The 24,189-nt window shown below is 45.8% G+C and overlaps 1 protein-coding gene across 3 annotated transcripts in view; it reads left to right on the top strand.

Annotated features, from left to right (window-relative positions):
* The first annotated feature begins 6,156 nt into the window (after positions 1-6,156).
* ANLN (anillin, actin binding protein) overlaps positions 6,157-24,189 on the top strand; it is a 44,880-nt gene continuing 26,847 nt past the window's right edge. For 2 of the 3 annotated variants that reach the window (XM_085888591.1, XM_085888590.1), the window contains exons 1-10: positions 6,157-6,337; positions 14,322-14,496; positions 17,123-17,231; positions 17,419-17,537; positions 19,803-20,239; positions 20,448-20,541; positions 20,632-20,810; positions 22,833-22,934; positions 23,058-23,136; positions 23,313-23,453. In XM_085888591.1, the coding sequence (XP_085744717.1) occupies positions 6,320-6,337; positions 14,322-14,496; positions 17,123-17,231; positions 17,419-17,537; positions 19,803-20,239; positions 20,448-20,541; positions 20,632-20,810; positions 22,833-22,934; positions 23,058-23,136; positions 23,313-23,453 (1,453 nt within the window). In that variant the 5' untranslated portion in view covers positions 6,157-6,319. The remainder of the gene's footprint in view (positions 6,338-14,321; positions 14,497-17,122; positions 17,232-17,418; positions 17,538-19,802; positions 20,240-20,447; positions 20,542-20,631; positions 20,811-22,832; positions 22,935-23,057; positions 23,137-23,312; positions 23,454-24,189) is intronic. The other variant, XM_085888592.1, reaches the window with a different exon arrangement.

The following is a 24,189-nucleotide window of genomic DNA, read 5'->3' as shown; positions in this document are numbered from 1 at the left end:
GGAAAAGTGCAGGGAATTCATCTCAACTTGAGGATCGAACGTGTTTTGAATTATGAAGGATTATTGAGTCCATATGAGGTTTGAGGGGGCGAATGGTATTGGAGAGGGATTGGGGGGGGGATAGCGGCTTCAAAGGGAAAGGGAGAGGGATTGGAGATGGAGGGATGTGTGGATTGATGCTAAATGAGGAGAGGGGGTTTCCAGTGGGGGTACAGGGTTTAAGAGGGTGAACGATGTTGCAGCTTGAAATAGCAGCTTGGAAGTGAAAGGGTAAAGGACTGGTGACGGATGCATTGATGGATAAATTGCAGGATGGATGGAAAGTCGGAAAAGTTGGAGTGTTAGATGAAAGTTGGGGAAGTACATGAAGGGGAAAGCATAGTTAAACCACACACACATTTTCCCCACCCCATGTACAAAGGGCAGGGATCTGGCGAAGCACACATACTAATGAAATAACTAACTCAGGGTTCCCTACGTGTTGGATGCAGCTTGCCCGGGGGTCCGTTTTCCACAACCGCAACACTAGTTTTTTTTTTTCCGCATCACTCAACGGTGAAGAATCGCATCAAAAAATTTTCACATCCTGATTCGATCCGGATCTTCACCAAAATCGAATTGATTCTTCCTTATCACACACCCAACGTGTCCACCAAGTATCATCTGAATCCATCCCCAACTCTTTGAGATATCCTGCGAGATATCATTTTTGGCTCTCTTTATTAATAGTGAAGAATCACTTAAAAAATTCTTGTTTCTGGATCGGGATTCAGATCTTCACCAAAATCTAATCATTTGGTCCTTGTCACACACCCAACCTGCTCATCAAATTTCGTCTGAACCCGTGCACAACGTTTTGAGATATCCTGCTCACAGACAACCTCACAGACAGACAGGGGTGAAATTCGATGGCACAGATAAAAAAAAAGCATTTGACTCCCTTCATGACATGAATAAATGTTACCCTGTTTTCTTTACCTTCTGAGACCTTTAATTTTGAGGGCACAGCCTCGTGAGCATTCCAAAGACTGAAGCCTCGGCCTAGCTTCAGGTGTGCTTATATCTTCTTTATTTATTACACGTCACACGTACGTGAAGGAACACTCGTTTTACTCTGCGCGTGTTACACATCACGTTCAGCGAATTTCAGCTCCCTGTGCCTTGTATTTATTGTTATTTTTAAAAACGCTTCTGTACACCGCCATTGAGGCCCGGTTGCAAGTCACCGTCTACATTTCCAAAAGAAGCGACGTAATTACTCTTTAATGGAAAATGTTTTTTGTTTTTTTTTTTAACCTGAAAAAAATATACCGTAGTGTCTTGTCGTGTTAAAAAATTGGCTTTTAAAACCCTTCTTCAATCGTCCTTTTGAAGGGACACAGACATCACCCAAACAAATACACAAACACACGTTGTGTTAGATATGATAAGATTGCTGTTATCAGAGACACGCTGTACCGTACTGCACTTTGGTGTCACATCTAACAATTGCAGCAAAGGATTCAGTGTGACATTTAAATTATGCACTGTGGGAGCCAGTTCCAGTGGGGATCGAATGATGGGATGCACGGTCCCTCCGCCACCCCACCTTGACTGTAAATATTTTATCTGAGGGAGGATGGGCTCGGACCAGTACGAGGGTCGTAAATCGTCATGGTATGGTGTTGGAGTGTGAAAGATTTCCTGACGTCTGCATCTGTAATAAATAGATGGCCCTATAAACTGATCCAAGCGTTGAGTCAAAGACAAATGACAAAACCTTCAATACTTACCATTCAGCATGGTGAAGGTGATGGTGTTGGTGATGGTGATGGCGATGGTGATGGTGTTGGTGATGGTGATGGTGATGGTGTTGGTGATGGTGATGGTGTTGGTGATGGTGATGGCGATGGTGATGGTGTTGGTGATGGTGATGGTGATGGTGTTGGTGTTGGTGATGGTGTTGGTGATGGTGATGGTGATGATGTTGGTGATGGCGATGGTGATGGTGATGGTGATGGCGATGTTGATGGTGTTGGTGATGGTGTTGGTGTTGGTGATGGTGATGGTGATGGTGATGGTGATGGTGATGGTGATGGTGATGGTGATGGTGTTGGTGATGGTGATGATGTTGGTGATGGCGATGGTGATGGTGATGGCGATGGTGATGGTGTTGGTGATGGTGTTGGTGTTGGTGATGTTGGTGGTGATGGTGTTGGTGGTGTTGATGGTGCTGATGTTGATGGTGATGATGTTGGTGATGGTGATGCTGATGGTGGTGATGGAGATGATGTTGGTGATGGAGATGGTGGTGATGTTGGTGATGGCGATGGAGATGGTGATGGTGATGGTGATGGTGTTGGTGTTGGTGATGGTGGTGGGGATGGGGTTGCTGTTGCTGCTGGTGTTGGTGATGGTGATGGTGATGATGTTGGTGATGGCGATGGTGATGGTGATGGTGATGGCGATGGTGATGGTCATGGTGTTGGTGATGGTGATGGTGATGGTGATGGCGATGGCGGTGATGGTGATGGTGATGGTGATGGTCATGCTCTTGCTGATGGTGATGGCGATGGTGGTGATGGTGATGGCGATGGTGATGGTGTTAGTGATGGTGATGGTGTTGGTGATGGTGATGGTGTTGGTGATAGTGATGGTGATGGCGATGGCAATGGTCATGGTGATGGTGTTGGTGATGGCGATGGCGATGGTGGTGGTGGTGATGGTGGTGATGGTGATGGTGATGATGGTTGTGATGGTGATGGCGATGGTGTTGGTGGTGGTGATGGCGATGGTGATGGTGAGGGTGAGGGTGATGGTGATGGTGATGGCGATGGTAGTGGTGTTGGTGATGATGTTGGTGATGGCGATGGTGATGGCGATGGTGATGGTCATGGTGATGGTGATGGTGTTGGTGTTGGTGATGGTGTTGGTGATGGTGATGGTGATGATGTTGGTGATGGCGATGGTGATGGTGATGGTGATGGCGATGGTGATGGTCATGGTGTTGGTGATGGTGATGGTGTTGGTGATGGTGATGGCGATGGTGGTGATGGTGATGGTGATGGCGATGGTGATGGTGTTGGTGATGGTGATGGCGATGGTGGTGATGGTGATGGTGATGGCGATGGTGATGGTGTTAGTGATGGTGATGGTGTTGGTGATGGTGATGGTGTTGGTGATAGTGATGGTGATGGCGATGGCAATGGTCATGGTGATGGTGTTGGTGATGGCGATGGTGGTGGTGGTGATGGTGGTGATGGTGATGGTGATGATGGTTGTGATGGTGATGGCGATGGTGTTGGTGGTGGTGATGGCGATGGTGATGGTGATGGTCATGGTGTTGGTGTTGGTGATGGTGACGAGGTGATGGTGGTGATGGTGATGGTGGAGATGGTGATGGTGATGTCGCTGATGGCGATGCTGACGGCGATGGTGATGGTCACGGTGATGGTGAGGGTGCTGGTGTTCGTGATGGCGCTGGTGATGGCCATGGTGATGATCATGGTGATGCCGATGGTGATGGTGATGGTGATGGCGATGGTGATGGTCATGGTGTTGGTGATGGTGATGGTGATGGCGATGGTGATGGCGATGGTGGTGATGGTGATGGTGATGGTGATGGCGATGGTGATGGTGTTGGTGATGGTGATGGCGATGGTGGTGATGGTGATGGTGATGGCGATGGTGATGGTGTTAGTGATGGTGATGGTGTTGGTGATGGTGATGGTGTTGGTGATAGTGATGGTGATGGCGATGGCAATGGTCATGGTGATGGTGTTGGTGATGGCGATGGCGATGGTGGTGGTGGTGATGGTGGTGATGGTGATGGTGATGATGGTTGTGATGGTGATGGCGATGGTGTTGGTGATGGTGATGGCGATGGTGATGGTGATGGTCATGGTGTTGGTGTTGATGATGGTGATGGTGATGGTGATGGTGATGGCGATGGTGGTGGTGTTGGTGATGATGTTGGTGATGGCGATGGTGATGGCGATGGTGATGGTCATGGTGTTGGTGATGGTGATGGCGTTGGTGTTGGTGATGGTGTTGGTGATGGTGATGGCGATGGTGGTGATGGTGTTGGTGTTGATGATGGTGATGGCGATGGTGATGGTCATGGTCATGGTCATGGTGTTGGTGTTGGTGATGGTGATGGTGCTGGTGATGGGAATGGTGGTGGTGGTGGTGATGATGGCGATGGTGATGGTGATGGTGATGGTGTTGGTGTTGGTGATGGTGGTGGTGATGGTGATGGCGATGGTGGTGATGATGATGGTGATGGCGATGGTGATGGTGATGGTCATGGTCATGGTGTTGGTGTTGGTGATGGTGATGGTGATGGTGATGGGGATGGTGGTGGTGGTGGTGATGATGGCGATGGTGATGGTGGTGATGGTGTTGGTGATGGTGTTGGTGATGTTGATGGCGATGGTGCTGATGATGGTGATGGCGGTGGTGGTGATGGTGGTGATGGCGATGCCGATGGCGATGGTGATGGTGATGGCGATGGTGTTGGTGATGGTGATGGTGATGGCGATGGTGATGATGGTGATGGTGTTGATGGAGGTGATGGCGGGGATGGGGGGGGTGGTGATGATGGTGGTGATGGTGATGATGGTTGTGATGGTGATGGTGGTGATGGTGATGGTGATGATGGTTGTGATGGTGATGGTGTTGGTGATGGTGATGGTGGTGATGGTTGTGATGGTGGTGATGGTGAAGGTGATGGTGATGGTGGTGATGGTGATGGTGATGATGGTTGTGATGGTGATGGTGATGGTGATGATGGTTGTGATGGTGATGGTGTTGGTGATGGTGATGGTGATGATGGTTGTGATGGTGATGGTGTTGGTGATGGTGATGGTTGTGATGGTGGTGATGATGGTGGTTGTGATGGTGGTGATGGTTGTCGTGGTGATGGTGGTGATGGTTGTGATGGTGGTGATGGAGATCATGGTGATGGTGGTGATGGTGGTGGTGATGATGGTGGTGATGGTGATGGTGATGATGATGATGATGATGGTGGTGATGGTGGTGATGGTGATGGTAGTGGTGATGATGGTGGTGATGGTGGTGTTGGTGATGGTATTGTGATGGTGATCATTGTGGTGATGGTGATGATGTTGGTGATGGTGATGGTGGTGTTGGTGATGGTGGTGATGGTGATGGTGATGATGGTTGTGATGGTGATGTTGGTGATGGTGATGGTGATGATGGTTGTGATGGTGATGGTGATGGTGGTGGTGATTGTGATGATTGTTGTGATGGTGGTGATGGTGAAGGTGATGGTGATGGTGGTGATGGTGATGGTGATGATGGTAGTGATGGTGGGTGATGTTGATGGTGGGTGATGGTAGTGATGGTGATGATGATGGTGATGGTAGTGATGGTAGTGATGGTGATGATGGTAGTGATGGTGATGGTGATGATGGTAGTGATGGTGATGATGGTAGTGATGGTGATGCTGGTGTTGGTGATGGTGGTGATGGTGATGGTGATGATGGTTGTGATGGTGATGTTGGTGATGGTGATGGTGATGATGGTTGTGATGGTGATGGTGATGGTGATGGTGGTGGTGATTGTGATGATGGTGGTGGTGATGCTTGTTGTGTTGTCAGTTCAACCAACCAGTCATGTATAATATATTTTCTCCAAATATTTCAATTCCAAATGGCAATTTAACTTCATTCCGCTTTTTAATTTCCTCATGTGGGAAAACGTTTGTGCCATGAATATAAAAATGAATGACAAAAAATATACTTTCCCGAAAATGAAAGTCAAGGTTAAAAAAAAAAAAATAAGTGTCATATATTTGTTCAATAAATCAACACTGTGGTGACAGCGGTTAACTTGGTGTTCTAACATGGCGACCAGGTGACGTACACTGCTACAGTTACGTTGGCCCAACGAGCGCTGCTGAAGCGCTCGAAGTGATGGAGAACAGTGGATACTGTCACGGTCGGTATATAGTTTTGGTTTTTAAAGCGAGGCTGGCCTCCATAATCTTTCATGCGTTTTTCTTCTTTCACTAACACTAACATTGTAATCGTTGCCAAATGTAACTACCGTAGATACGCTGCACGTAATACCTTACAAAGATAATAATAATAATAAAATTAGTACTATACGGGGCGTTATTCCTCAAGTGACCAATGAACGTGCGTGAAGGTCCGGCTGCTGATTGGTTGTTCTGCTGACATCACGTGACGGTTTGAGCGCCGCCGGTAAAATTCAAACGGTCGTGCGGTAAATCGTGCTGAGGGGCTGCGCTGGGTGTGGTGCTTCTTTTGCGTTCGGGCTTCGTAGTTTGGTTTGTTTTTGTCAGAAATCGAGCGATATGGACACCTTCACTCAGGTTGGTTAAAAGCTTGCGTGATGTACGTACGGACGTGGGCTTTGGTCATTTGATCGGTGTTTCAGTCACCTTAAGAGGACGTGATAGTTATTTTACTATTTGTACGCGTACACACACACGCGTACACACACACACGCGTACACACACACACGCGTACACACACACACGCGTACACACACACACGTACACACACACGTACACACACACACGCGTACACACACACACGCGTACACACACACACGCGTACACACACACACACGCGTACACACACACACGCGTACACACACACGCGTACACACACATGCGTAAACACACACACACGTGTACACACACACACGCGTACACACACACACGCGTACACACACACGCGTACACACACGCGTACACACACACACGCGTACACACACACACGCGTACACACACACACGCGTACACACACACACGCGTACACACACACACGCGTACACACACACACGCGTACACACACACACGCGTACACACACGCGTACACACACGCGTACACACACGCGTACACACACGCGTACACACACGCGTACACACACACGCGTACACACACACGCGTACACACGCACACGCGTACACACGCACACGCGTACACACGCACACGCGCACACACGCACACGCGCACACACGCACACGCGCACACACGCACACGCGCACACACGCACACGCGTACACACGCACACGCGTACACACGCACACGCACGCACACGTACACGCACGCACACGTACACGCACGCACACGTACACGCACGCACACGTACACGCACGCACACGTACACGCACGCACACGTACACGCACGCACACGTACACGCACGCACACGTACACGCACGCACACGTACACGCACGCACACGTACACGCACGCACACGTACACACACACACGTACACACACACGTACACACACACACGTACACACACACACGTACACACACACACGTACACACACACGTACACACACACACGTACACACACACACGTACACACGTACACACACGTACACACACGTCCAGCGATGGAATGCCGTGATGATTTGATGAACGAGGAGCCCATCGAAGGGTCCCCACGACAGTTGGTCTGTGTTGGCCAGCCCTGGGGAATGTGGGAGTTTTGGAAAGGTTAAAACGACGCTCCGCACAAACCGCCGCCTTGTCTCAAACTCGGTTTGAAATGCTTGGGGTGTGGTGGGAGCCCACAGGTGTCGCTGGCAGTTCATACAAGCAGGACCTGTTTATGGTGACCGTGTTTGGGAGGACATCGTCCCCAACTGTATGAACCCCCATTATGTGGGTGGCGGTTGTTTCCAAAGCCACCCACTTATTGATGGTCGATAAATGACCTCCACTGTGGTTACTTGGTCTCGATTGCTTTCGTCGTGGTCGTTTCTTACAGATTTCTTCGTGTACCCCCCCCCCCTCGTCATCTTGATCGACCTGGCTTTATTGGCATCCATTTAGGGATGTTTTGCAATTCCTTGTGGTTTGATTTAAATATTCGACCAACAACCTCGAGCATCCATCCGAACCCAGAATTATTTGGTTGTTTTTTTTTTTTTTCACCTGAACTCTTGATGCCGACGACTTCTATGGTATGCAGCACAAGGCTGTGGGGTAGCATAATTGGCTGTCTGGCTGTGCCCCCTGCCGGTGAAATACTGGGATGACAGTTTATAGCTGGGTCAGGATTCGAACCCAGGTTAGACTGCTTCGAGGAGTGTGCGCACCAGGGTAGGCCACCCTGCAATCCCGAACTTCGGACCGATTCACTCTTTTGTATGGTGGTGTAGTCGAGTCGATATACGGTTGAACCCCCCAAAAATTGAAACAAAACGTTTTGTTGTTTTAAATGTTTTAATAGGTCATGCTGCGTGCCAGAAAAAAAAGTCTCGGTCAATCTAACCCCGGTAAAGGGGTTAATTTTCATATTTTTAAGATGGCCGCCAATGAAAATTTCAATGTACTACAAACCTTTTTATGATTGATTTTAGACCCTATAAATGTATTGGCAACAGATAGGAACATGGGGTTTCTGAATCAAATAAACATAGTTCCATCTGCCTATCTGATCTGACTTTTGCTAGATCTGACATTTATTTTGCTAGATTTTGCTAGATCTGACATAGTTACTATGACGTAACTATGACGTATAGTCGTATATGACGTCATAGTTAAAAGATAAATGAGTATGCCATAGAAAATCTGTTGTTTTATAATATGTGATGCTATCATTTAACTCCTTCAACTAGTTAAGCTGTCCCTTTCCTGTAATTACATCGATGGGCCATATCATCAATCCAATAGAAATCTGTATGTATGCCACACAGCCTTACCATAAGCCACGCTCATTGTCGCCCGAGATCATCTCAGCATTGTCATTGTCATCATTCTCACCCCCCAACATTTGATTGAAAGGGTTGCTACATGACTGCACTTGGCACTGTCCACAAGCTAATGTGCATGGTAGACCGTAGGTTCTGCATGTGCAATGTTGAGTGCTGCACCCGGTAGTGCAGTTGCAGTGAACTACCTTAAGCAAAGAGTCTGGTGCGGTATTCATTTAATTCATTACTGGGATGAACTGATTCTCCTCTGTTTTCCACCCCCAGTCTGTTGCTTCCCAATCTGCCTCTTCTCCCATCCATGTCATGATCTGGAAATACGTGCGGAGTGAATGGTGCTTAGTAGCCGCTTCAGTTGGCGGCAGACGCTCTGGGGTAACAAACGACACAGCCGATACCACTTTCTTTGTCAAGATGCTGTGGCGCAATGAAGTGAGAGTATCTGTTCCCTTTCCACCAAACACCTGGACCATTGCCTTGTATCCAATCTCGACAACTGCATCTGTGCTTTGACCTAGTGTAGCAAATGCTTGGGCACATGACCTCAAACCAGCATAACCTTTCATGACTTTCTGGAAGAGAGATTTCTTGCCAACCCCAAATATGTGCGAAGTCGTATCACATCCAGTAAAGGCATGTACGAACAGCATCATGGTAGATGCCTGGGATCCTAAGAGGATCTTCAGTCTGTTAATATGATACACTCCGCTTTGGTCCTGCATCTTGTCAGATCGGAAGTACAAGTCCCGGTTGCCACCTTCAGCAAAATGGTGAAGCAGCAGAATAAGTAAGTCCATATCTTCACCTATCAGTGTTGTTCACTGCAGCTGGGAAGCTCGTACTGCTGCTTGCACGATGTCATAGTCTGCATCACCTGTTGCGTTTATCACAGTGCACCCCTTTTCCTTTAGCCCTTGGCTAATGATGTTTATCAGTTCCTGCTTGTTGGAACCATGCGATAAGAACTCATCTTTTTTTCCCCATGAACACGGTGTCTTTTGTGAAGTTGTCTTTGGGATGATGTATCTTTTGACGACGCTGGTGTGTGCTGTCCTTCATAGATGGTTCATCCGAATAACCATCAAAGACAACAGTAGCTTTCCCGTAATTGCGGAGTATGAAGTCAGCATAGCCGTTAGCTATAGATCCGTATGTGCTCCCTTTCGTCCACTTAACGCGATGCATCAATGAGCCACCATCCAACACATAGTGGTCTGTCTTGGGTACATCGTCCGACTCATCCTCGGTAGACAAACCTTTTGCATATTGCTCTCCCAAGCTGTGGCTTGTCCGCTTTCCTAAATATGTGCTTCGCCTCAAAAAGAGCTGGGGGAAATGGAGACAATTCATATTCAAGAACGTCCTCCAATGAGAGGTTCCCTTCCCGAGAAATGACAAGTAGCCTCTGAAACAGAAGAGCAGGGTCTATAGTTCGGTTGCCAGTAACCTGGACAGCAGATGAATCTCCCAGAGTTTTCGCTTTGTCCTTCCTTTTGCATGTGTAGGTGAAAACTGGATGTCCAGTCAGCTTTTCAGCAACTTCGTTCCCCACTACCTGCAAGTTGTCGACATTCACTTCATCCTTGGCTACAACAACAGTGAGAACATTTCTCAAGGCTGGATCATCAGAGAACAGATTGCATGACTGAAGTTTTTCTTGGATTTTTGCTCGATCTGACTGGTCCCTCTCCATCCTGGACTTGGTGGCCTCCTTGTGCTGTTCACTCGACGTGCAAGTGCAATCATTGAATTCTTGCATGGCTACATTATATTCCGAACATACGGGGGGCGACAGTGTCCACAGGGCACGTTGCTCCTCCGTCATGCCACTGCCCCTGCTCAATCCACCAGTCGACTTGAGTGATTGCATAAGTGTCTGTTCGATAACAAGATCGGACCCAAGTCCAGCCCAGAACTGATCACTCCGGCGAATCACATGGTAGCCTTCCTGGTACTTGCTATATACTGCTGGATTGCTTGTCTCCAAATGGATGACCCCCCCCCCCCCCCATGCTGCACTCGTATTAAAAACATGTGGTGAATTTTTCTACAATTGGCTGCCCATATATACTTCTGCTCAAGTGCGTGGCCACATGTGGTTTCCAATTACTTCCACATGATGTACATGTTGAAATTATACATGTTCTGTGTTAATCCCTACCTGGTTTGTGGTCTTGCTAGGTTCTAATTCATTATCATCATGACAATGCTTTTGAAGGACATTGAAAAGGTGAATATCAGCAGTTCCAGAAATTCTATTGTTTCAGTTGAAGGTCACAGATGGCAGCACAAGTGCATATGGGAGGCCTAAACAGCAGTTATTCATAATCACCTTGTGATCTTCTTGGTGGGGCTTTTTGTCTGTGCTCTTTCATCCTAAGAAAGGGGGTCGGCTTTTGGTTTTCGCTATGACGTCATAAACGTCATAGTTACGTCATAGGCAGGAGAAACTATTGTGGTGTCTACGGGACTTGAACAGTCCCGCCAACGTAGAATGAGCCGAAACGATGGAGGCGGTTTATTTATTTATCACCCAAACATGGCGGTTCTAATCGCTCTACCGCAAACGGGACGAGGAAGGTGGCATGAGTCACTTTTCACTGAGTTGATGATGTTTATTTGTTTTTACTATTAACCAGAAATAACAAGACTCGGCAAGAAAAGGGATACGGGGCGATTCGACGGGATGGTGTGGGATCGGGCGTGGGGAAAACGCAGACAATTCCAATGAATATACAGATCTCAAACCCTCTAAGGCGCCAAGCACACACACACACACACACACACACACACACACACACACACACACACACACACACACACACACACACACACACACACACACACACACACACACACACACACACACACACACACACACACACACACACACACACACACACACACACACACACACACACACACACACACACACACACCGTAGCTATTTCTGGTGGTTAGGCTGGACCGTGGTGTGGACGCAACTGTCCCTGGATCGGCGTCGGACGAGCTGGCCTTGCTCTCGTCAGGGGGGCAGGAGAAACCGTGGTGCTGTCGACCTCCTGGTCTGGGCCCAAGTCCGCTCACAGCCGCCAGGGAACCAGTTCTGGCGCCAAGTTACGAGCAGGAGAGGGAGGCAGGTCCGCCCGCCGTTCGACCCCGTACTCCGAGTCAGCAGAACCCCAGAGCCAACCAAGGTGAGACACGAGGCTCAGCAAGGCTCCAAGACACGATGAAGAACACGATCGAATCAGCACAACAACAAGGACGCTCTCTGCGCAACAGCCTCCACACCAAAAAAACACGATCTTTTTGTCCCGATCTTCTTCCTCTTCCTTTTCGACCCCCAACAGAACCTTTTTATCCTCCTGTCCTCGTCACTTCCAATCGAGCCGTTTATTGGCCCACCGCCGTCGCCTTCTGCCAATCGTGATCACGGGGCGGAGCCATCCGCTGCACTGTCCTGTGACGTCACGGCCAGTCTCCAGAGAATACCAAAAGGGGTTTACGCAGACACACTTACCCTATCCCGTGTCCCTATCTAATTACCTGACAATTATCATTTCCCCCCTTGAAGAAATGAACATTTACTAGACAACTTATCACCACTGAATTGCTACTTATTACATCGAGATCCTGGTAAAATCGAACAGCATGGCATACCTAATTAAACATCCTAATTACCCTTTGAATGCATACCCCCCCCCTCAAACGTAACACTATGTTCATCTGATTCAGAAACCCCATGTTCCTATATGTTGCTAATACATTTATAGGGTCTAAAATCAACCATGAAAAAGTTTGTAGTACATTGAAATTTTCATTGGTGGCCATCTTGAAAATATGAAAATTAACCCCTTTACCGGGGTCAAGTTACCCGAGACTTTTTCTGGCACGCAGCATGACCTATTAAAACAATAAAACGTTTTGTTGCGATTTTTTTTTTTGGGGGGGGGGGGTTGGGTGATACGGATCATATTTTGACTCGACTAGTGGTCGTATTGCAGTTTAGCTGCCAGGGTAGCTATCATTTCTTGAAGCGCGACTGTGTCGCTGATGCAGTGCCCCTCTCCCAGTACACACACTGAAACTGGTACTCATTTCGCCGAGCTGAGTCAACCCCCTGGTGTATTAATTCAGCGGCCGTCGGTGCTTGAACTTGGGACCCTAGGATCCCAAGCTGCCACCCTAACCACTGAGCCAACACCAGGCTAAATATACACACTCCTCTTTTTTGAACGCTTTGGTTTGAGCTTTCATCTCGACTCTGTTCTAAATTTTCATCCTGGTACTGTATTTCGCAGTGTGGGTGATGTGTCAGTCGGTGTGTGCACCGTCTATCAGAAGTATGTTAAGTGAGGGGATCCATCTGCCTAGTTGTTTGTGGACGATGATGATCCCACCATGTCGTTCGCAGAAGAGTAGGCGAGTTATTGCCTGCCCCCTGAACTCGTGAACAAATTACAAATTATTGTCACCTTTGGTCGAGTGTCAGGTCCGTTCCAGCCCGTTTGTGAAAGGCTTGTGCAAACCACTTTCCTCTACTGAGCCCATAATAAGGGAGTAATTGGGGCATTATGCATATATGATATATTTTTATTTTATATTTTTCTATATTGTACTGTAGTATATTGTATAATATGATTATACCATGCTTGAATTTTGGGCATATTTGAAATGAAGACGAGAGAAGAACCTTCAGAGTTTAGGCTTTATTCCATTTGATTGAAGCCGCTTCTACGGGCACACCAGGAAATACAAACGCAGCATGGAGTACAAGCAGTAAGGTACACACGCGCAACTAATCACCGCAAAATAAATCAGTATTATATATCAATCAGTGTTCTCACCATTCAATGAGCACCAAGTGAGCCGGCGACATACAACGGCAATGCCCCAGGGACAAAACCCCGCGGCCGAGCCGAACCTCAGCTTTATCTCTTCTGTGCTCGAGCCGGGCATCACGTGGTCACACGTCACGACCTTCCATTCACCACATTGGGGCATTATGCATATATGATATATTTTTATTTTATATTTTTCTATATTGTACTGTAGTATATTGTATAATATGATTATACCATGCTTGAATTTTGGGCATATTGCTTTATGGCAGTGAAATTTGAACGGGCAGTCGCCAGGAAAGTAGTGGAATAGTTTCCATCTCCGCTGCTGAAGCTGCATTCTTGGATCCGCCTGGTGGTCTCGAACAAGGATGATGTGCCAAGTATTCGAGTAGCGTTGCCTTTGCTGGTTAGGTCATTTGCACACAATTGAGGACTGTCCTCTCCCAAAGGATTTGCTTTCGGGCAAAGTATCCAACGCAAAAAAAAACAAAAACATCTCTGCTGACCCAAGTTGCGAGTCAGACGCCTGAAAGAGAGAAATTAAGGCTTTTGACATTGATCGGTGAGGGCTTCAAAAGACAGGCCAGTGGAAGCACCTTCTGTGAGATGCACACATGTACACAAATGTTTGTTTGTTAGAATGAGAGTAATTTTAGATTCAAGGACACTGAACCAATACAAATGACTGCACCACTTTTTAAAAATCCATTGATTTAGAGATCTGTACCCATCCCATTGCAATTTTTCTGTTTCGATTCGTTTGGCTCGGGTTTGCAGAAACTGTTGGAGCGAACTCGGGCAAGGCGTGAAGTGCTCCAGAAGAAGCTTGCTGAGAGTGCGCTGGCACAACCTGTGGATGATGGGCAAGTGACTTCAGCGCCCCAGAACACGTCAAAACGCTCCAGAATGCCGTTGTCTGAGGCTGGAAACCAGGAGTATCCTGCTGGAAAAGGTCTGTGGTTGTTTTGGGAGTAGGCTTATTACCTCCATCACTGAAGGTGGACTTGTGTTATGTTTTCGCATCTGGCTGTGTATGTCTGTCTGAACAGGATATCTAAAAATGTTATGGACTGATTTGGCCAAAACTTGGTGGACAGGTTGGGTGTGTGACAAGGACAAATTGATGGGATTTTGGTGAAGATCTGGATCCGAAATTTTTTTTAACACCGGCATGACAGTTTATAGCTGGCACGAGATTTGAACCCAGGCTAGACAGCGTAGAGGTGAGTGTGCATACCTCGAGGGCCTATGCTATCCTGTCAACCCCATTAGCTTTTACTTAAATGTTAAGAATAGGTATATATATATATATATATATATATATATATATATATATATATATATATATATATATATATATATATATATATATATATATATATATATATATATATATATATACTGTTTTAGACCTGGGGTGTTGCGGAGATCATGAGGGGTTACTCGGATCCACTCCCTCACCTTAGACCAGTGTTTCTCAAGTTAGGGCGTGGCAATATTTTGGTGGGGCATGAGGATTCAGAATTAATGAATCAATATGTGATCGCTTTCATAGCTTTGCTATGAGTTCCCTTCTTGGTTGACTCAGCCATTTCTGGATTTATCTGAAGTACCAGAGCAATACCAAGAGGAGTTATGTGAGTTGCAACAAGATGAGTCTGTGAAAACTCTTTTCAAGATCAAAGGAACCACGATGTGGCTGTCTGAGGAGAGCGAAAAGAAATACCCAAACTCGACTACTTTGGCAAGGGAAGTATTGATAAATTTTCCATCATGTTATTTAGTCGAATGTGCATTTAGTGTTGTTACCGATTTGCTGCAAGCTACGAGAAATCGACTGGAAATCACGAAACGTGGTGATTTAAGGCTGAAACCGACAAAATTGGTTCCTCGAATCAAACAAATCTGCAGCCAGCGTCAAGGGCAGGCTCCCATTGGAGTGAGTAGCAATTGAATAAAATTTGCAATAAAGTTTGAATACATATGTAGTATATATTGCAGTGTCTCTAATCATGGTGGGGCGTACGATTTTTTTTTGAAAATCAAAGTGGGGCGTGGGACAAAAAAGGTTGCGAAACACTACCTTCGACCCTGAGGCCGACATATTACAGATAGCTCCGTGACCTGAAGAGATGCTAGGCAATCACAAGCACCGTCTGAAACGACTAAATGTGACACGGTCACCGCGCCCAAATCTCGCATTACCTTTCTGGTGATTTAGTCTCCCCCCCCCCCCCCAGAAGAGGCTTGTGCTCTCGATGCTTCTGCTTATTTAATTGTTACAGACGGCTGAGTGATTTAATGTCAGCACAAGCATCGGCTACAATCTAGCGAAGCGAATTGGTGGGGTACAACCTCCTCTCTATTAATTACATACGATGTCTAACCAATGGAGGAAAGAAACACATTGGCAGGTTGCAAATAATAAATCTTGTGCTGTATTAACAAAGGCATGTATAAACAGCAATCCAGTTTACAAAAGGAAATAACTTAATTAATCACACAAGCCCCTTATACAATCAACCTTAAAATGAAATGCAGACTGGCGCCGCATCCACAGGTTTTCGACCCGGCAGTGCAGCAGCCGGACGGCTCGCGCGTTATGAATGGGTTGCAACGATTGCAGCGCTGGAATGGCTATTGTTGGTTGAAGCACTGGTGAAGTGAAGTGAAGTGAAGTCGAGTGTTTTGAAAATGTGTTTTTGAAATTATAAATGATGGTTGGAGAATGAGGAAGAGAACAATGGGGAGGGTTCTCACTACAATCACAATGCATTTCCCCGTCCACTAATGTGAGGGATGGATAACTTTACTAAACAGAATTGCTCTGGAACTATCTAAACTGGGGATCCCTTGTGTTGATTGCAACTTCCCCAGGGTCATTCCAAAACCACAACAATTCTTTGTCGTATTACTTTTTATTTTATTATGCAAGATTAGGACAATATTGTCGAGTAAAGTGGAGATATATTGGCATAAAGGCTTGATCAGCCTGTGCTGATCAGCAGTTTGTCCTGTTCCAACTGCAACTTGGAACCAGTAGGTAGATTTTATCTTCATATGGACACACTGGAAGCTTTTCTATTATACCGCAAATTGATGATTCGAAGCAATTTATACAATAGGCATTCTTTGTTGATGCTACGGGATGGCTTGATATCATTGCAATTGATGTCCTATCACCTTTTTATTCGGTAAAGCAAGGGAGGAGGAAGGAAAGGGAGGGAGGGGTGCTACAAACTGACGCAGTTCTGCATTTAAAGCTGCAAGTCTTAAATACTAACTTTCTTTGCTTAAAATGTTGGTTTAGCATGTTTGAATCTCTATACGACTTGGTTGGCTCAAATCCAACAACAAGGCCCTTGGAGAGGGTACGTAAGTCATTGCAAGGATGACTGGAAGACTTTGTGATGCTGTCTTAATTACAATGAGGAAAGCTGAACTCCACTTGTGGGTTTTTGCACAGTCAAATAAATTGATAATTTTGTTGCTAAGGTGGCAACAACATTTAGTTTGGTTCATTTAGAGGTGATTGTTAATTTTTTTTTTTGTTCATTTGCCATTGTCGTTTTGAACAGCAAGTGAGTTGGATGGGCCATCACCACCCAAAAAGCGTGTCTCTGAAGATGTTGGTTCACCACTTGTGTGTGATGAGAATGTTCTCCCAAACAATCTTGAACATACGAGGTGAAGTGTTGTCACATGACTGTTTTCCCGAATTATTTATTAAAAAAAAAAATTTTCCCCCTTCTTCTCTCTCCTTCCTCATAGTTTGAGGCATTTCTCTCGTAAATTTTAATCGGTTTATCTGTTTCCAATCTCGGTTTTGCTTTGAGGAAGCATAATGCCAGACTTTTCAACTCCCTCTCCCCAGCCCTGCAGTACCAATGAATGTAGATTCTCGTGATGGGGATGAGCAGAAGTTGGAACTTTCTGTGAAATCCCGCTTGCAGCGGCTTGCAGATCAAAGACGCTGCTGGGATGCAAGCGGAGGTATGAAAGGGTAGCATTTTTAGCTTTGTCTCATGGAAACCGGCAGATGGGAGGTTAGAGCATAGACTGCTAAATCTTGAATTTTCATTGGCGTAGTTGTAGAACAATGATCTTTGTCATGCTGGCAGGATAGTGTAGAGCTATCCGCAGCTACATTTGAACCATCTAACCTTGGTTCTAATGTCGGCCCAGCTATAAACTATCATCCCAGTTTTTCGCAGGCAGGGCAATACTGTTGTGAGCCAGGGTTCGGTGGCGATAAATGACCACGAGGTGGAGCAGTGGAGTCTTCTCCCACTGAACACCCGGAATTTAGGTCGTGACTCTTGGATAAGTCCGAAAGGCACGGGTCCCTTACTGGACCATGAATCGCCAATCATTCGACCACGTGGGGTAGGGTCAATTGCCAAATTTCAATATACCTAATTACCCACGTGGGCAAAGCTGCCAGGGAATTCACACCCTCGACGGACCTCGAGCGGAACTAGCCGTTACCGTGCCCGAACCGTGTGTAACCCGAGCAGAGGTTACCATGGCCCGTCGGTCCAAATGAACAATTTTACAGCGCAAACGGCCTCGCTATTTCTCAATACACACCATGCCAAGCCAATGAAAGAAACACAGAAACGAGCTGGAACATTTAACAAAAGGGATATTTATTTATATTGGGGCAGGGGAGCACGCAAGAAGCAGAGTTAACCGAATAAAAGAAATGCAATTTACACACATGGCACTTAAACGTTTCTAATTAAAAGATGGGCCCACACAGACACACACCCCCCAAAAATAAATGGTGGCCGCGGCCTTTATTGATACCCCCAGCTCGGAGGGAAGGTGAGCTGGAGGTAAGAATCTGGCTTGGACCTTTCCGCTTCGTGCAGTTCTCAACGATCTGGCTCGGTGGGACTCGACCCCGCAACACGATGCCGCTCCAAGCACTGGGTATGGAGGGTAGCGTCGGGCGCTAGCATGCTCCACCGGCAAAACAGGCGACGAGGCAGGCAAAGCAAGTCAGCTAGGCAGGCAGGCAGGCAAGCGATTCTCCTCCGGCTCGCAGGCAGGCTATTCACGGCGGGAAGACTCTCCCAGCGGGTCGCCCCCACACAATTATCCCTTTTTCTTAACAGGTGGGAGGGATCCATCTCGTGTCATTCCCCTCATTGGAGAGGCGTGTCGGGCGATCTCCCGGCCGTCCGAGATTGGTAGGGGGGGGGGGTGTTCTCATGTCTCCACCCCTCGACCAGGAAGTCAAGCAGCAATATGTTGCGTTGGCTCCCCATTGGCCGAGAGGCAGCAGACGTGCTCGCACCCCTCCGATTGGCTGAGAGGGGTGCCATGCCCGTATTTGGAGCGAAATCGAAGACGCCAACGTCCAAAGAAACCCCGCCTGGCACATTGGACTCTGCCCACGGCTGTGCTTGACACGCATGCGCGTGGGAAAGGCCGATGGTGAAGAAGCGAAGATAGGCGTTGTTGTTGAAGTTTAAAATGTAAAAATCCTAACTATAAAATAACTCACAAGGCACGTGCAATTAATCACCCATTAAACATAGGACGGGACCCTAACTAGAAACACTTACTTACTGATATAGCTGATCTATAGGACCTGGCTGTTATGTGCAGTAAGCTTCCAAATTCGCAACAATACATCTATGTGTGTGCTGTCCCTCGGATGGACGTTACATTGGACATTTTGACTGCCAGCATTCGTTGGTGGATGTTATAGATCCCATGGTGTCCTTCCAAAATCGAAGGTGAGCTATCGCCAGTATCCTGGCGATACTGGCGATAGCTCACCTGCTCTAACCTGCAGGGGACACTGCCATTCCCTTGTGAGAACTGGTGCTAACCTAAAGCTAAGTGCTGCATAACGACAAGTGATCTATGCCTTTATTGAAGAGCTTGGACATTAGGGGACACCATTGTACTCTTGAGATAGTTACAAGGACATTATCTACACAGTGTATCAAAATTTCACAGTGTACTGGAGTCAAACCTACAATGTTTGCATCACGAGTCAAGTGCTCAGATGGGAATGCTTGTTTATTTGCAAAGAAAATGCATTGCAATGATTGAAATTTGTTTTTCAATCAAGTAATTGAAATTATATATATATATATATATATATATATATATATATATATATATATATATATATATATATATATATATATATATCATGCTTGGTAGTTAAACATTACCTCTTCCTTTCAAGCCTCTTCTTCTTTACCCTTGATAGATAATTATGTAAATATTTTTTTGCAGACCTGCTGGATGAGGTTGATTGTCCCTCACCACTTGCAGCGCAGCAACCTCCAACTTCATTGCCTAACCCTCACATTGCCTCAACTAACACAAAGGCTCGTTTTGCCAGCTTGGCAGCCACAATCAGCAATTGGGAAGATGAGGCCACACGTGATGTCAAACGTCAAGACAAAACTCAAAGCCCGATCTCATCTGCCCCGCCAAAAGCCCCTCGATCCGTTCGTGCAACGTCTGTTAATGGTAAACCCCCGCCTGCTCAAACTAGCAGTGATTTGAATGAAAGAAAGGCTTCCACATCCACTCAAAAAGGTGAAGGAAACTCAGAGGGAGGGGCATGCACAGCTGATGGTTCCATTGTGCAAAGTTTGGTGAAGAAAGTTGTTGGTGAACAGTTTTCTGCTCTTGGAACACCACCAAAGATGAGTAAAGAGAACCAGGTATGAATATCTGCACTCTTTTTTTTAATTTTTTTTATTTTTATTTTCCCCTACTCCAACCTCCTCCTCGAAGATGTTTGCATCTGACCTGTATTTGTTTGCCATAAGGTAATTATGCATGAAAGGACAAATTTTAGCATTTGGTTTATTTACTTGTATGTGTTTATATTTATTTATATATATATATATATATATATTTTGTAAACAGGAGCACGTTTCTGTTCCTGTTCCGGCACCGAAAAGGAATCCAGCAGGAAATGTGACCCCAACTTGTAGCACCAAAAGTATTACCACGCCATCTGGTATGTTAAATTGTGCACCTTTTCAGTGTTTGATGTTTGCAAAGGCCTTGCTTTCTTCCTTAAACCATTAATTATCATTCCATGCGATAGGCTCGAGCGTGAAGACATTTCGTGAACGTTTTGAGGAGCGATGCCAGCAGCGAACCCCTCTCTCTCGGGCGTCGCCGGTACCTCGGACGCCTGGCTCGACACCGACGGCACGGCTGAATCGCTTCCAACACGTCCAGGAGGAAACGTCATGCGCTTCGTTGGCAGACAAACAGAGGAAGGTACATTTTGGAGCATTTAGCTGTTACCATTGCCTTTGGGAATTTTTATCTTGCCAAAACGAAGTTTTTTGCAAGACATGAAAGTCAGCTTGTATGGTTTTTTTTTATTATTTTTTTTATTTATTTTTTTTGTCTGTAATCACGTATAAAGAATTCTGCAGAGCACAGTTATCATTGGAAATTTTTGTAACTTCGCATATCAGAGGCCTATAGAGGTCCCTTTCAGTGCACAAAATTTTGAAGGTCAAGGTCACTTTGTCGCAAATCAGGGGAGTCGACGAAACCCTTATTTTTTGAGTAATTTTGATCGGATCGTCTTCAAACTTCATGGGAATATAGTTCATGGTCTGGCGCTCAGCTGATTAATTTTTGGTGGTGATTGGCCTTGACCTTCATGGTTAGCGCCTCAGGTCAAACATATTTGACCCCAAGGTCAAATTTTCAAGCTTTAGGAACCATTTTGTGTAGTACCTCAAATTGAACACCTCGATGAGTGCTTTCTAGATATGTCAAGCTTGAGAGATTATGACGTCATTTGGTGACGTTATGAGGCAAACGCATGTTTTTCATGGTTACTCTAGAACGATTCTCATCGGAATCTCTCGTAGGCAGATATTCCTCAAGGAGTCGCTCCTGGTGGATAGCAGCTCTGTTCACCTCAGTGTGACCTTAAATAAGTCGCACGTGGTCACCTTTTGGCAAGACGCAGGGTGACATTGGTTTTTTTATTTTAATTTTTATTCATGTACAGCATGTGGCTGCTTGGCTGCATAATTTTTTTGGTGGTGCAGCTGTACCGCTGATGCAGTGCCCTGTTACCAGCACGCTGTTACTCATTTCGCCAACTTCGGAAGGATGATAGGCTGAGTCAACCTGCCTGGTGTTACTTCAATCCAACTAGATGGTATTCATAGAATACTTAACCTGCGCAGTCAACGGTTTTGTAGATAAAGGTGCAACGTTTTTCGGTTTTTACAAGATGGTGCCTGTACATGACCTATGACATGATTATCGTTAAAATATTCCACATGAGGTGCTCCTATGGTGAAAATTTCGTGTCCATCAGACCAGCAGTTGCTGAGAAAAATAAATAAATTCATAGTGATCAGATAAGTGTTGTACTTGTCGAATTAGGATGTCATAACAAAGGCACCGATGACATCATTAACACGTGTTATTCCCCATGGGGAGAAGTGGAAAATAAGCCAAGTCTCAATTTTTTTTTTCCATGGAGTGATCTGGGAGACAGAGGTATAATGTTTTTTTCTCAGATGGCATCTGTACCACGTGACCGATGACATCGTAATTATGACTAAAAAAAAAAAATTGTACAGGTGGAGGCACTCGTTTGGTAAAATTTCGCTTCAATCGGACCGACGGTTACCGAGAAAATGAATTTTATAATGCAGGCATGTACGTAACCAAATGGTTAACCCTGCTTTTCGCTTCACGAGCACAGGGTAATAACGGGCTTGAACTCGAGACCCTAAGATCTTAAGCCAACCACCTTATCCATCCATCCATTGAGACCATACTCTGTGCAGGGTGTTGGTGCTGTCTGAGTAGTCTCTTTGGCTTTTGGGCACAATCCTGGATGGGTCACCACTCCGACACAGGATACCAGCAAGCTGGCACTCATTTTTGCTGACCTCGGAAGGATGGCAGACAGAGTTAACCCCACCTGGTATTAATTCAACAGCTGAGCAGGATTTGAACTCTGGATCCTGGGATCCCAAGCCCACCACCTTAACCATTAAGCCAACACCAGCCTTTTTGGAAATTGATTGTATTGCAACTTGCTTTGCAATGCTCTGTTCTCCACCTCTAGTTTTTTTTTTATCACAATATAATTAATGTTGAAGAAACATTTTATTTTGCAACTCTTTTTTTTTTTTTTTTGATCGAATTGACGTGAAGACTGGTAGCAATATTCCACAATGTAAGCCTCATTTAGGGTAATTTACACAGTTGTTTCTTTGAACTGATCGGTGGCACTTGTTCCTCATGCTTACTTCTCTGCAGGAACGTGAGAAGGAGTTGCAGATACTTCGGGGGCGATTCCAGAAGGGAAGTTCATGGGTTGGAGAGAAACGGAGTGCCAGAACTGAAGTTCCGCCGGCCTCGGTAAATGTTTATCCAAAAATGCTCGATTCAATGAACTTGTGCTGGTTTCTTTAGAAGGGTTGGGTTTTTAAATGTCAATTTGTTTTGTTGTTCAACGATTTGCCTTTTAATTTTTCATTCAAGGCCCTGCCTCAGAAAAAACCCAATGGTATGGAGGTTGAAAAATCATCCATGTTCAGCACCAATAAACTCTTGATAAAAGGTAATTTGCTTGTGGGTCATATTGGAGTGATATGTGTAGTTTTGTCTTTGTGGTCATTTCATATTTTGACGGGTTTGTTAATTTATGGGGTTACAAAAAAAAAAAAAAATTGCTTATTTATTTAAATGTTTTGCGATGTTGTTGAATTGATTTATGGTATTTAAATTATTTTTCAGAAGCTGACGAGGTACTTGAGGAGTTCCCTTTGAGCCCCAGCAAACGAGTGCGTTTTGCAGCAGACATAGAATGTCAGACAAAATGTGCTGATGAGCCTGAAGAAGTTGGGAACACTTCAGCAAGCTGTGATGGAATTGAAGGTGGTGCGGCTTGTATTAACGCATCGTTGTTTTTATACCTCTGCAGCCTGAGGTCACAGATGTTGTTTTATTTATTTATTTATTATTATTTTTGTTTCCAAAGTAACTTGTGAACCTCTGAAGGGATTTCACTCTCCTTCTGAATGGACTGTCTGGCCAACCCTCCCATCTACTTTCTTAACAATCCTATTGAGCAAGTTGTCATTCATACTCCTGGATATCACTATCAGCTATGATTTTCTTGGAAAAACCACATTTCAAAGTCTGCTTTAAAGGCTAGTCGCCGACTAGACGCCTTCCGTAATACGGTCCTTTCTTGGCACATCTGAACTACTATCCACCTACAACCTTCATCCGCAGCTTGAAGGAATACTGCCTTTCCCCCTTGGACTAACTTCCCTGCCTCACGTTTTGCTCAGCTTGACGCTGTGGAAACCAAGGCCTTCAAAATTATTGGAACGTTCTGTGACAAAGTTGTCTGGTTCCATCACTTTCTCATCACAGACAGGTCGATTGTCTGTTTTCTATCGCCGCCTTTCTGGTCTTGCACCCTCCGCTCTTTCTGTACGTTGCCCCTCCCCCCCCAGTTTCATGCAGGGTGCACATGGTCCACCATCAACCCCCTTCTTTTGAAATTCCCAAACTCCAGGATCACTCCTCACCTACTCATTTGTTCCTTTGTTCCTCTCCCCACCCCCATCTGTGGAATCGACTTCCACATTCTCTTCATTCTCAT

This window comes from Eptatretus burgeri, chromosome 7 (genome assembly GCF_056783735.1).
Source record: "Eptatretus burgeri isolate ZD-2024b chromosome 7, Ebu_testis_v1, whole genome shotgun sequence".
NCBI lineage: Eukaryota > Metazoa > Chordata > Myxini > Myxiniformes > Myxinidae > Eptatretus > Eptatretus burgeri.
This window is presented reverse-complemented; position numbering and strand designations above follow the sequence as displayed.